Genomic DNA, 12,772 nt, shown 5'->3' with positions numbered 1-12,772 from the left:
AATACTTTAAAGAGGCGTACAAGAAACATTAAGCAATTTTCTGTTCAAACACAGTGACTACTGTTGGTCCAATTACTACAACCCCAATTTCAATGAAGTTGGGACGATGTGTTAAACAAATAAAAACAGAATACGATGATTTGCAAATCATGTTCAACCTATATTTAATTGAATATACTACAAAGATAAGATATTTAATGTTCAAGCTGATAAACATATTGTTTTTACCAAATAATCATTAACTTAGAATTTTATGACTGAAACACGTTCCAAAAAAGCTGGGACAGGTGGCAAAAGACAGAAAGTTGAGGAATGCTCATCAAACAGCTGTTTTTAACATCCCACAGGTGAACAGGCTAATTGGGTTCAGGTGTGTGCCATGATTGGGTATAAAAGGAGCTTTCCTGAATTGCTCAGTCATTTAACAAGCAAAGATGGAGCGAGGTTCACCTCTTTGTGAACAAGTGCGTGAGAAAATAGTCGAACAGTTTAAGGACAATGTTCCTCAACGTACAATTTCCAGGAATTTAGAGATTTCATCATATACGGTCCATATCATCATTAAAAGGTTCAGAGAATCTGGAGAAATCACTACATGAAAACCAACATTGAATGCCCGTGACCTTCAATCCCTCAGGCGGCACTGCATCAAAACCCGACATTAATGTGTAAAGGATATCACCACATGGGCTCAGGAACACTTCAGAAAACCAATGTCAGTAAATACAGTTCGGCGCTACATCCGTAAGTGCAACTATGCAAAGCAAAAGCCATTTATCAATAACACCCAGAAACGCCGCCGGCTTCTCTGGGCAGAGCTCATCTCAGATGGACTGATGCAAAGTGGAAAAGTGTTCTGTGGTCCGACGAGTCCACATTTCAAATTGTTTTTGGAAATTGTGGACGTCGTGTCCTCCGGGCCAAAGAGGAAAAGAACCATCTGGACTGTTATGGACGCAACGTTCAAAAGCCAGCATCTGTGATGGTATGGGGCTGTGTTAGTGCCAATGGCATGGGTAACTTACACATCTGTGAAGGCACCATTAATGCTGAAAGGTACATACAGGTTTTGGAGAAACATGCTGCCATCCAAGCAATGTCTTTTTCATGGACGGTCCTGCTAATTTCAGCAAGACAATGCCAAACCACATTCTGCAAGTGTTACAACAGTGTGGCTTCGTAGTAAAAGAGTGCGGGTACTAGACTGGCCTGCCTGCAGTCCAGACCTGTCTCCCATTGAAAATATGTGTCGCATTATGAAGCGTAAAATACGACAATGGAGACCCCGGACTGTTGAACAGCTGTAGCTGTACATCAATCAAGAATGGCAAAGAATTCCACCTACAAAGCTTCAACAATTAGTGTCCTCGGTTCCCAAACGTTTATTGAATGCTGTTAAAAGAAAAGATGATGTAACACTGTGGTAAACATGACCCTGTCCCAGCTTTTTTGGAATGTGTTGCAGCCATAAAAGTCCAAGTTAATGATTATTTGCTAAAAACAATAAAGTTTATCAGTTTGAACATTAAATATCTTGTCTTTGTAGTGTATTAAATTAAATATAGGTTGAACATGATTTGCAAATCATTGTATTCTGTTTTTATGTTTAACACAACGTCCCAACTTCATTGGAATTGGGGTTGTAGATACTGAAACATGGCTGTAGGCATTTTGAAGATCCACATGAGCATCAAATGAGCATGAATTTACAGATTTCCATGTGCTTCTCGTGGTTACTGCAGTCACCATCGCATAAGTGTACACACTGTACTGTATGTGGAGAAATGCACGTTGCCAAGAAAAGTTTGACCAGACTAAGAAGCCTCAGGTCAAAACAGCACCATGAGTAATATGGTCACCACTACAAGAATTTCACAGGTGCCTAAACTGATGTTTATAATCGTTTTATGTAAAAAAAAAAAAAACACATTCTTTTAAAAACTGAGGTTAAAAAGAAAGTGGAATGTTTCACACCTTTTGTGTGTATAGAAAAAAAATAGTTCTAGATTTGAGTGTGAAAAAAGAGTGGAAAAAAGAACTGCTTGATAAGTAGAAAATACCAACAATTTAATGGATAAGCCAACAACGGTGGCACCTCAAACTCACACTTGATCTGACCATCGTGTCATAAGCTCTCTGTTATCTTCTGTCCCATAGATATATTATTCTGTAATTTATTTTGAATATTTTACAAGCAAAGTTTGAACTCAGCCTTCACTTTATTTGACAATGCAGGCTGTTTTTACTATGCCACCACCTCGACTGTACTTTTTTCTACAGTCTACAACTTAATTTGTGTGTGTGCATGTGTCGTCGCACGTGTGTGTGTGATGTAGGGTAAATAAAAGGCTCATGACGTGACAGTGTTTTGTGTGTGTGTGTGTGAGTCAAAGGGACAAGAGAGCACGTGCCAGGGAGGCTGAGCTATTAGCAAGCCACTTGAGATGGGTTATGTAACTAGGCTGATGCAGTTTCTGCTGGGCCTGTAGCTTCCGTCCCTTTACACACAAACACCAGCACACATACATACTGTAAGTACATACATACGCACACCAAACCAGATGCACTCATTTCAATGCATGTGGGTGCTGAATCCTTTTCCAGCATGGGTCAAGACTTGGAGCCAAAGTTGCAGTGAGTCAATGGATGATCATCACCTACAAAATGTACCTAAACATTTAAATACTATACAACATACTGTACATACAACAAATGTACTGTATGTACTGTACTTATCTTTCAGATCAAGTTCAATCTGAAAGGCTGGGTTGTTGTGGTTTGGAGGGGACGGTACAGAATAAGCTATCAAATAGTTGACATTACTACTCTTACGTGCGTGTTTTTCTGTCTATACACTATATGCTCTGTGATTGGGTTGTGACCAGTCCTGGGTGTAGCCTGCCTCTCGCACAATGTCAGCTGGGATAGGTTCCAGATCAACTCCGACCCTAATGAGCACAAGCGCGATAAATTAATGGATGAATGTATTATACCCACTCATCACTTTAAAACGGTTTCCTTTTTTTTTTAGTAGCTGGAGCGTGCCCTGCTGATGTATATTAAACTTTAGGGTGTCATGTGTTTGTCGATATTTGTAATTCCTCATTATCATTTGACCATTCCTTTGCCCAAGCACAAAATCAAAGTTATTCCCAAACGTGCCATTGTGCTCCGAGGCTTTATTTGAATCCATTAACCGACTATAACACCTTCAGCTGCCTTTATCTCCTTCATGTTCCTGTCTGTGTGTCAGTGTTGCAAGTTGGTGCACTGGTGCTAATAGAGCTGGACTGGGTTTAATTACTATTTAACTACACTCTACCCCAGAGGGCTAACTCAGCAGCATAAAGACTACCTTAGCAACGACACAATGTATCTCTGTTCAGCCATGTAAAAGCAGAAGGAAATGATGCTTGGCAGAAGCCTGGAGGTTCAGTCTCTGTTTTTATTGGAACACTGCAGTTGAAGCACACGTCTACAATACATCGTACTTTATCTCGCTAATGAAGGCAGTGCATGAAGCAAAGTCACTTAAAAAAATGAAATAGCGTGTGACAAATGAGTTTCGTGTTCCTGGAATACAGAACAAAACATGCTTGTGGGCTTTTTAGACCATGCAAGGATGGAAAAGCCAAGCCTAAAATCTTTATATAGGCTACATACAGTGGACACCGGATACTCTTGGTTTGGCATCTGCGGATTCACCTATTCGCAGATCTTTCCCCCATATTTTCTCTTTTAAATTTATATATATATATATAGGTGATGTAACACAGTGGTAAACATGACCCTGTCCCAGCTTTTTTGGAACGTGTTGCAGCCATAAAATTCTAAGCTAATGATTATTTGCTAAAAACAATAAAGTTTATCAGTTTGAACATTAAATATCTTGTCTTTGTAGTGTATTCAATTAAATATAGGTCAAACATGAATTGCAATAGAGTCAGGGTAATTTGTGTTTCGTGATATGTCAATTGTATTCTGTTTTTATTTATGTTTAACAAAACGTCCCAACTTCATTGGAATTGGGGTTGCACATATACGTACATATAAACATATACATACGTATACACATACATACATATATATACATACATATACACATATATACATATACATATATATACATATACATATATATATATATATATATATATATATATATATATATGTATATATATATATATATATATATATATATATATATATATATATATATACACACACACACATAAATACATATATACACATACATGCATATATAAATAATTCATTATAATGGCATCGATTATCCGCGGACTCTCGCTATTCTCCGTCCGGCCTGGTCCCTATCTCCACTGACCACTGTACCGGGTAAGTAAGATGACTTAAACAACAGGACAGACACCTGTGATTCGGAAAACTAACAAAAGTGAAGATTGGTCTGTAGTTGGCAGGTTACTTCCTGGTTCATCAAGAACGACGCAAGGCATTAGCAATGGATGGATGGGACAAAATTATTTTTAATCTCTCTGCACTTCATCTCGATTTGCACCAAAATCTAATGGATTTTTGCCAGCCCACTCTCACCGTCGCTATTTGCAGAGGTCAGAAACACAGATAATGCCGTTGCTACAGCGTATGCTGTATTTGAAAGCAGTTACAATGATTTTTGTGTGTGAATGTAATACTGACCGCTATCATCTGGGCAACATAGCTTTCTGGACCGGTGTATTCAGTGGGATCCTTCACTCTCACCAGAACCAAGAAGTAAAGGTAATGCCACATGTTGTGCTCAGACTTGATGTGCTCTTCGAAGGACACGGTCTTGTTGTCAAATTTGTCCCTTTCCAAACCTGAAAGATATTGTCTCATTTTTACAATTTCTTACAAGCAAAGTGTCCTCTCTAGATGTAGGACTTCTGAACCAGAGTTGTACACACCACAGATGAAACAGGTGGTTTTCAGGATTTCCTCCTTTCTTTGTTTCTCACTCCTTAAATCTGCAAAGGTGTCGATGATAACGCCAAAGATGAGGTTGAGAACAATGATGATGACAACGAAGAAGAACAGCAGGTCGTAAACCACGCGGGCCGCAAACAGTGGTTCCTAGATAGACCAGCGACATGCAAAATAGAGAGAAAATGCAAAATAACCAATGAAACACAAATGTCATCTATGCACAGTACAAACCTGTCCTTATCTGACCTCTTTAGAGGGTCTTCTCAGGATATCACCAACACCACCGCCATTACGTAGTCCTTGGTTCAACACGGTGATAATACACATGAGCAGAGTGTCGCACACCCTCTCTGTTCCCTCGTGTTCATCTACAACACACAGCAAGGAAGCGGTGAGTACGACATAGAGAAAATAGAGGATAGCAATTGTTTCATGTAGGACCCTAGTCTCTCGTGTGCCTAAGTCAGAAAAGGCATGCATTGCGCTTTTCTGGCTGCGTGCATTCTTCTATCAACTCAAATTTGTCATTTACGCACCCTTGTGCCAGCTACGTACCCAGCTACAATACGTACTCTGGGTGAAATGTGGCAGTTCTCTGTCAAATCTAGCCGTGTGCGCATTCTCCTGCCGACTTAAGCACATTTTATCTTCCGTACTCCAGAGGCTGTAGTAAGTACAGTAAGTACAGCAACCTGTGAAGGTGAAACATTATATTGCAAATTTTGATTCGATTAACTGTTCTGACTGCCCAGTGATGGCACGGCAGCGGCTGATTCGAGCTGATGGTGCTTGACACACCAGACCCAAATGGAGTTTCTTCACCAGGATGGTCTGTACTAAGCTTCAGGTAGGAAGCTAAGGTCATAACAGCAGTATTTTTAACCTTTATGGGAGTGTGTGTTTGTGTGTCTGTGTCCTTGTGGACAAGTGGTGGGAGGGGTTAATTTTAATTCATGAAAAGCACTTTGAGTTTGCGTATAAAAAGCACTGTATAAATAAAGTTGGATTGATTGGTATACGATCACTTACACTCACTGACTGTCCACCGGCCATAATGTATCCCTACCAGATTACGCAGATTATATCATCATTATATCATAAATTGTATCATATTAATTGCCCAAAAATATCGGCACCAGGGGCGGCTTTCATCTGCGAGGAGCCTTTCAGCTTCAAACATGAGTTTTTCTGAAAGCATCACTCCAAACAACTGCAGTCATCGTAATGGCACGATGGTGAGTTAGATTTTGAATCATTTGTTTTGATTTGATCTATGTCGGTCATGAAACACAGTTAAGTGACTAGTGCTGTGGTGCTAGCTGGTTGTAGGGCACTGCTGACAAACAATGGCTAGCTCACCCGCTTTTCTATGATGGACCGCCAAACATGTGTTCCGTCGTAAACGCAGTAGTATTCTGATTAATTATTCTGATTCGGATTATTTTTATTGGATTCATTTCATCCAGAATAAAAAACAAAACAAAACATTCTTGATGGACTAGCAGTGTGCACATCAGCCGTGCACAGGTCTCACTGGCGACGATAAACCTCTGTATCAGCTACGGAGGTTAATTTCACGTTTAAAGTGTGATATATTGTATTTTCCAAATGAATTTCTATGGCATTCACATGTCTGAGAAAAATTCCACGCTCCGGGAATTTCAGCGCGTGTCAGACTTCAATAAGTCATGCCTCATGGGCTGTTTCGCACACATGAGCCGGTTACGCATGGTGGGTGTGTCCGAAGTCATTACTGGAGAATATGCATAGATAAAGTTGTGCAAGCAGGGCAAATAAAAAAATTGATGGGAGAATATGGCCCGAAAAGTGCTGCCCTCTTGAGTTAAAGGGGACATATTACAAAAAAAAAAAAAAAAAACAACAAAAACAACTTTTTAATTGCTTGTACTGTATACAAATGAATTTCTTCGGTTTTCTGCCTATTTCTGAAAATGTGACTGTGAAGGAGCGGTTTTAAATATACACCCCACTGTTACATCGCTGTGGGTCTAATTTACATAATAAATGCCCCCACACAGCATTTCTCTGCCCATGACATAACCAGCTAGGCTGGGCGAAGCTCTATAGAGCAACTTTTAAGCACCGGCTAGAGTCAGGGTAATTTGTGTTTCGTGATATGTCAATGTGGTACATACACATAGTGTAATGAACGGCTCAGTGAGTGAGAAAAAGAAAGCAGCAGCCTCTGCAAAGCCTCTCTAGTCATGTTCCTTGTTTTTTTTTTTGGGTGAAAACCACATCACGTGTTATTTAGACACCTGGAAACTGTTTTAGCTTGTGGAAAAAATGCATAATACGTCTCCTTTCATGTGGATGATTTGATTCAGACCTCAGACTCATGACTTGATTATAAAAGGCTTACCACAGTAATAACTACTCATTGCGAAGATCAAATGAGCACCCACATTGCATCGGAAAATGAACACAAAACGTCATTTATGATTTAACCTTTAAATGTTGAATTTGTTTGAACAAGGACTGCAGAGGATGTGGATCAAATGACGATGGGAGTAGATGGGCTCACGCGTATGTGGACTTAATGCAGGTGAGCCGTGCAGATGAGTCATCTCTTTTGCCTCATCAGGTTTCTTTGTGTGAATGTCTGTGTGTGTGTGTGTGTGTATGAGAGAGAGAGAGAGAGAGAGAGAGAGAGAGAGAGAGAGAGAGAAAGAGAGCGAGAGTGAGAGAGAGAGAGAGAGAGAGAGAGAGAGAGAGAGAGAGACAGACCGTGCGAGCACATTGTCACTGATGTCCATTTGTTGACAACAGTACTGTTCTGAAAAGCTATATGCACAGGTCTCAGCCGGACCACAAACTCCTTCACCCTTCATTGTAAGATATTGAAAGGAGTTCGTGAACGTGTCACAACAACAAAAACTAAAAAAAAAAAAAAAACATTTTAAAAACTCACCAGCAGCAATTTTAGAGGAAACGGGGCATCCCTCTTTGGTACATGAATCTTCCATCATTGGTTTACTGAATAAATGTCCATTTCCTACAAATGACAAAATGTGTTAACAAATATGTGGACTTGTTAGTGATTGTTAAGCACGCTGGCAGTGTCAGCTTTGACCTCTCTCTGTTGAGCTCATATGTTCTTTGTGGGCTTGACTGGGTTCTTTCTTCAGTGCTTCCTCCCACAGTTCAAAAGCATTAGATTCAACAACCAGTAAACTCCCCTAGGTGTGAAAGTGAGTGTGAATGCCTGTCTGTCTCTATGTGCCAGCCCTGTGATTGACAGGTGATCAGTCCAGACTGCACCCAGCCTCTCACCAAGTCAGCTGGGATAGGCCCCAGCACAGGGGGCATTGCGAACTGATGTCAAGCAAAGATTTTTTTTTTTTAATAACTGAAATAGCTTTAAAAATGTCCCTCTTTCTTATCAGTGCCGGTAATCAGCAAGATAGATGATTATCATGTAAACTGAGCCACCAGCTGCTGGGTGGGCGAATGTCGAAGTGTTGCTAGAAAAAAACCTGAACGAATCAACTGCACAGCAGTAAAGTTCTGAGCAGCTAAGGAGCTCTATTTGAGTGTAAGCATCTCAAAGAAAGGGAGCGGTCTTAGCTAGGAGACAACAGATGAGCTGGTGGTGGGGTGCAGTGGTCAGAGTCCTGGGTTGGGAGCTTTTTGGACACTGACAGTATTCGCCACAGGTTTGCTGGATCTTTGGACCTCAGCTACCTCCTGAGTCAACAACGACGGAACCATGAGCCCCGGCGCTTACATAACCCGCCACTGCTCTGCCGTGTGTGCGTGCGTGTGTCTGGGCGGTGTTCAGCAGTACACAGGGTGGCGTGGCTACCAGGTTATGCAACAGGTGCACATGTGCCTGCTGGTTGTCTCTCCTGACCGTGCAAAGCTCGCAGCCACAGCTCATTAACACACCCACACTCTGCAGCGTTTTCAAAATATGCAAACGTACTGTTCATTTTCAAGCTTCATTTAGTGGTAAATGTTTTATTAAAACACTGGATGCCTAATGCCTAGCAATGAAGTTTAACTACACATGGCACTTATTTCAATGGACACTGGCATTAAAATTATATTTTACTTTTCATACTTAATAATTGTGAGTCCTTATTGTTACCATTTAACCAGACATCCTCAAATTGTTCAGGATACTGTACCTTAAAAGGGGTTCAACAAAACAATGAGGTTCCTGTAACCAGAGCAACTCAAAACGCAACCATTAAATGTCTTTTAACACAAGAGTATATGTGGAAGAAATGTCATCATAATGAAAGAAAAAAAAAATGTTGGGGGATTAATGCTGTAGTGCATCTGACCCCCCCTCCCCCTTGATAAACTGCATTCTTCCAAGCTGCCCTGCTGTGACACTGCCCCAAGGACTATCACAGGATGCCTCATGGACCCTAAACTAATTAACATGTACCCTCGAAGTCTGAACTCCCAAGCATCAAAGGCCAGATGTTTCCACCGGACCAACTGTCTGTGAATTGATCAATTGCTGGGACAAGAAGACGCCTACTGGCGTCGAGAGGAACTGCAAAGTCGAACCGGGGGGATCCTCATTTGCTGTTTAACCAAGGATAAATGTCTGTTTTGATATTTCACAAACTCTGCAGAAATTTTCCAAATGTATGCCTTGATGTCTGTGTCTGTGTGTCAACTTTACAAGTGCAATTGTGAGATTTTGAGAATTGTCTGTCTTGATTTGACTCCCAGCAGCATAAAATGTGATTTGAACCATAACTTTTTGCCAAATTTGCCAAAACTAAAAGTATAACCAGTCAGTCTAGTATGCTTGACCTCTGAGTAAAGAGAGTACCAAGTTAAGGTTATTTTATATTAACATATGATTTTAAACCCTCCATCTATTTTCTACCGCTTATCTGAGGTCGGGTCGCGGGGGGACTAGCTTTAGCAGCTTCACACACTGCTGCGATGCGAACCGCTGCATGGGAGTTCGCCCAACCAGTCTACATGTGTTTTGTGGACTTGGAGAAGGCATTCGACCGTGTCTCTCGGGGAGTCCTGTGGGGGGTGCTTCGGGAGTATGGGGTACTGAACCCTCTGATACGGGCTGTTCGGTCCCTGTACGACCGGTGTCAGAGCTTGGTCCGCATTGCCGGCAGTAAGTCGGACTCGTTTCCGGTGAGGGTTGGACTCCGCCAAGGTTGCCCTTTGTCACAGATTCTGCTTATAACTTTTATGGACAGAATTTCTAGGCGCAGCCGAGGCGTAGAGGGGGTCCGGTTTGGTGGCCTCAGAATTGCATCTCTGCTTATTGCAGATTATGTGGTTCTGGGTCACTTCATGAAGCCGTGATCTCCCTGAATAGACCTTACCAGGGAGGCTGAGGAGTGGGATCCCCCTGTAGTTGGAACACACCCTCCGGTCCCCCTTCTTAAAAAGAGGGACCACCACCAACAAGTCTGCCAATCCAGAGGCACTGTCCCCAATGTCCACGCGAAGTTGCAGAGGTGTGTCAACCAGGACAGCCCCACAACATCCCATTTTATCAAATTTTTATCAAATTTAAATCTGACGCTGGTGTGTTTTTACTCTCTTGTGTTTTTTCTCTCCTCTGACTTCTTAAGTGTTCTGGCTGGCAGCTTGCCAGCCACAGGCTGGTTTTGGCCACCGCTCCCCTCTTTACCCTGGCACACGGCTCGGTAACCGCGGGCCTTGGAGAGGCCTTCGTTGACCCCTGCTGCTATGACTCCCGAACAGTTGCTGTTCGGCTTCCAGCCAAGCGTGAGTTCTCCGAACTTGCGAGCGGATCCCGGAAAGCAGGCGGGGAGAGAGATGGTCATATTATTGTCTAATGTTACAAATTTATATATAATACGGTAAATGTTCGCCACTCACCCGAAAATCATGACGTCCTTACAGGCACCGCTAACAAAATCATATTATACCTGTTGCTCCGCGTAGGTCCGTTGACAGCATCCGATTTAGCGTTTTAGTTTACGAGACGTCAGATATATTTCTTATACGGCTCCTTCACAGAGCACATCTCCCAAGTTAAAAATACACATAGAAAGAATACAATTTCAAAAATATTGAGTAAAAGAACACATTTGAAATCAAAACACGGAAGTCAATCGGAAGTAGTCCGGCACACCAAAAAGTAACGTGGAACACAATTAATGGCTCTTAGTTCTGTAAAGCAATTACTTCAACCCACCACCACAGTACTTTCATTCCAATATGATATGTACTGTCTAATGTTTCTAATGTATGTATAATATGGTACATTTTCGTGGCTCACCCGAGAATCATGACGTCCTCACGGGCACCAATGGATGGAGTTCCGTGTCACGGGCGCAACACTACGTCGGCACGACGTCACATGCTATCTACTTTTCCCCTGTATATCTGTTAAATTACCGCTTACTTTTCATTGCAATGAGGTCTTCATTGGGCTACCTTTAAAACGTTTCACTCTGAACTCATTCCTTCTTGGATCGCTACTCTACGTTGCTACGTAAGCTAGCTAGCTCCTGCTATTATACTCAAGAGCATATTATACATGATAAATTATGATAATAGGAAAGTGACTCATTGCAAAGGTTTGCCTGTTGGGAGGGAAATCAGGCACATGACCTCTCAGGTCATGATTGTCTTCCAAGAAAAGAAATTCACCTCAAGTAACATTGATTACAGAAGTCCCGACCACAGTGATGACTGATAAAATTCTGACCTGATGCAGGTAGACGGTCCACCTCCATGCGGAAGTCATCTTTGAGGAAGAGGAAGCCGATGATGGAGAAGAAGTAGACAAGAAAGATGGCCAGAACTGCGGTCAGAATAATAGAGCGTCCATTCCTTGTCACACTCTTTATAACGTTAAGCAGCGTTTCCTCTCTGATTACTAAGTCAAAGAGCTGTGTGGGAAGATCAATATGTGTCAGCTACAATGGTTATTATTTATCCATTACATCTTCATTGTCTTTGGCAAGTCCACTGGGATGTCTTACCAGAAAGCTGTAAAAGAACTCGTGCACAAAGCGACCCAGAACACAGATGATTGCATAGCCCAGATGGTAGATGAATAGCATGTCCATGACGACAGCTTTGTAACCACGGGTGAACGTCCCCTGGTTTCCCACAAAACTCACCAAAAAAACTAATTTGTTGAACAACTGTAAGAGTATACAAGAAACACATTTAGAAGATAGAACGGACAGTACATCATTTAATGCTTCGGCCGCTTACATTGACGGTACCCAGTAATAACAAAGCAGGACGGAGGCCCATGGTGTAAATGGCACGCAGAATGAGGAAGACCAGAAAAAAGAGGATGCCACATGGTTTGGGCAGTACTGGCAATAAAGCAATGGAAGCCGCCAAAGCTGCCCACAGCAATAGACAACAGAAGCGGGATAAGGTCCCTGTGGAGAGAAGGAAATGGTTAAAGGACAAAAAAATCAGTGTCCGCCTTTTTTCCATGAATTATTAAGAGCTAAAGGTTTTAACACACTACACAATTACACCTCCAAACACTGTTAGGAAATTATGTATTGTCTCACAAACATTTAATGGGATCTGGAAACTCTTTTGATCGATGGTATTTAACCATTACTTGGACTTTGTCTTATGTGTGCAGCAATTATAATACTAAAAAAAATACAGAAATACAAGGGGGGGGGGGGGGGAGTATTGTGCCCTATTTAATTTAACCTAATAATAGCTAATATAATAATTTCCCCCCCAGAAATGTTCAAGTTTGTAGCTTAAATACTTATTTGAAGGGTTATTTTAAAAAAAACAATTTAGAAAAAAAAAAAAGTTTTGTTTAAGCCCAACTTCCTGTCAGCCATTTTGGAAATGAGGTCATTGT

General features: G+C 41.5%; 1 protein-coding gene across 3 annotated transcripts in view; it reads right to left on the bottom strand.

The window, feature by feature from the left end:
- The window catches only part of itpr2 (inositol 1,4,5-trisphosphate receptor, type 2), a 90,676-nt gene that overhangs the window by 9,235 nt on the left and 68,669 nt on the right, over positions 1-12,772 (bottom strand). For all 3 annotated transcript variants that reach the window (XM_061677547.1, XM_061677545.1, XM_061677546.1), the window contains exons 49-55: positions 12,148-12,323; positions 11,910-12,074; positions 11,633-11,816; positions 7,874-7,957; positions 5,188-5,309; positions 4,923-5,088; positions 4,675-4,835 (exon numbers count right to left, since the gene is read on the bottom strand). In XM_061677547.1, coding sequence (XP_061533531.1) covers positions 4,675-4,835; positions 4,923-5,088; positions 5,188-5,309; positions 7,874-7,957; positions 11,633-11,816; positions 11,910-12,074; positions 12,148-12,323 — 1,058 coding nt within the window. The remainder of the gene's footprint in view (positions 1-4,674; positions 4,836-4,922; positions 5,089-5,187; positions 5,310-7,873; positions 7,958-11,632; positions 11,817-11,909; positions 12,075-12,147; positions 12,324-12,772) is intronic.

Source organism: Phycodurus eques, chromosome 5 (assembly GCF_024500275.1).
Source record: "Phycodurus eques isolate BA_2022a chromosome 5, UOR_Pequ_1.1, whole genome shotgun sequence".
Taxonomy (NCBI): domain Eukaryota; kingdom Metazoa; phylum Chordata; class Actinopteri; order Syngnathiformes; family Syngnathidae; genus Phycodurus; species Phycodurus eques.
This window is presented reverse-complemented; position numbering and strand designations above follow the sequence as displayed.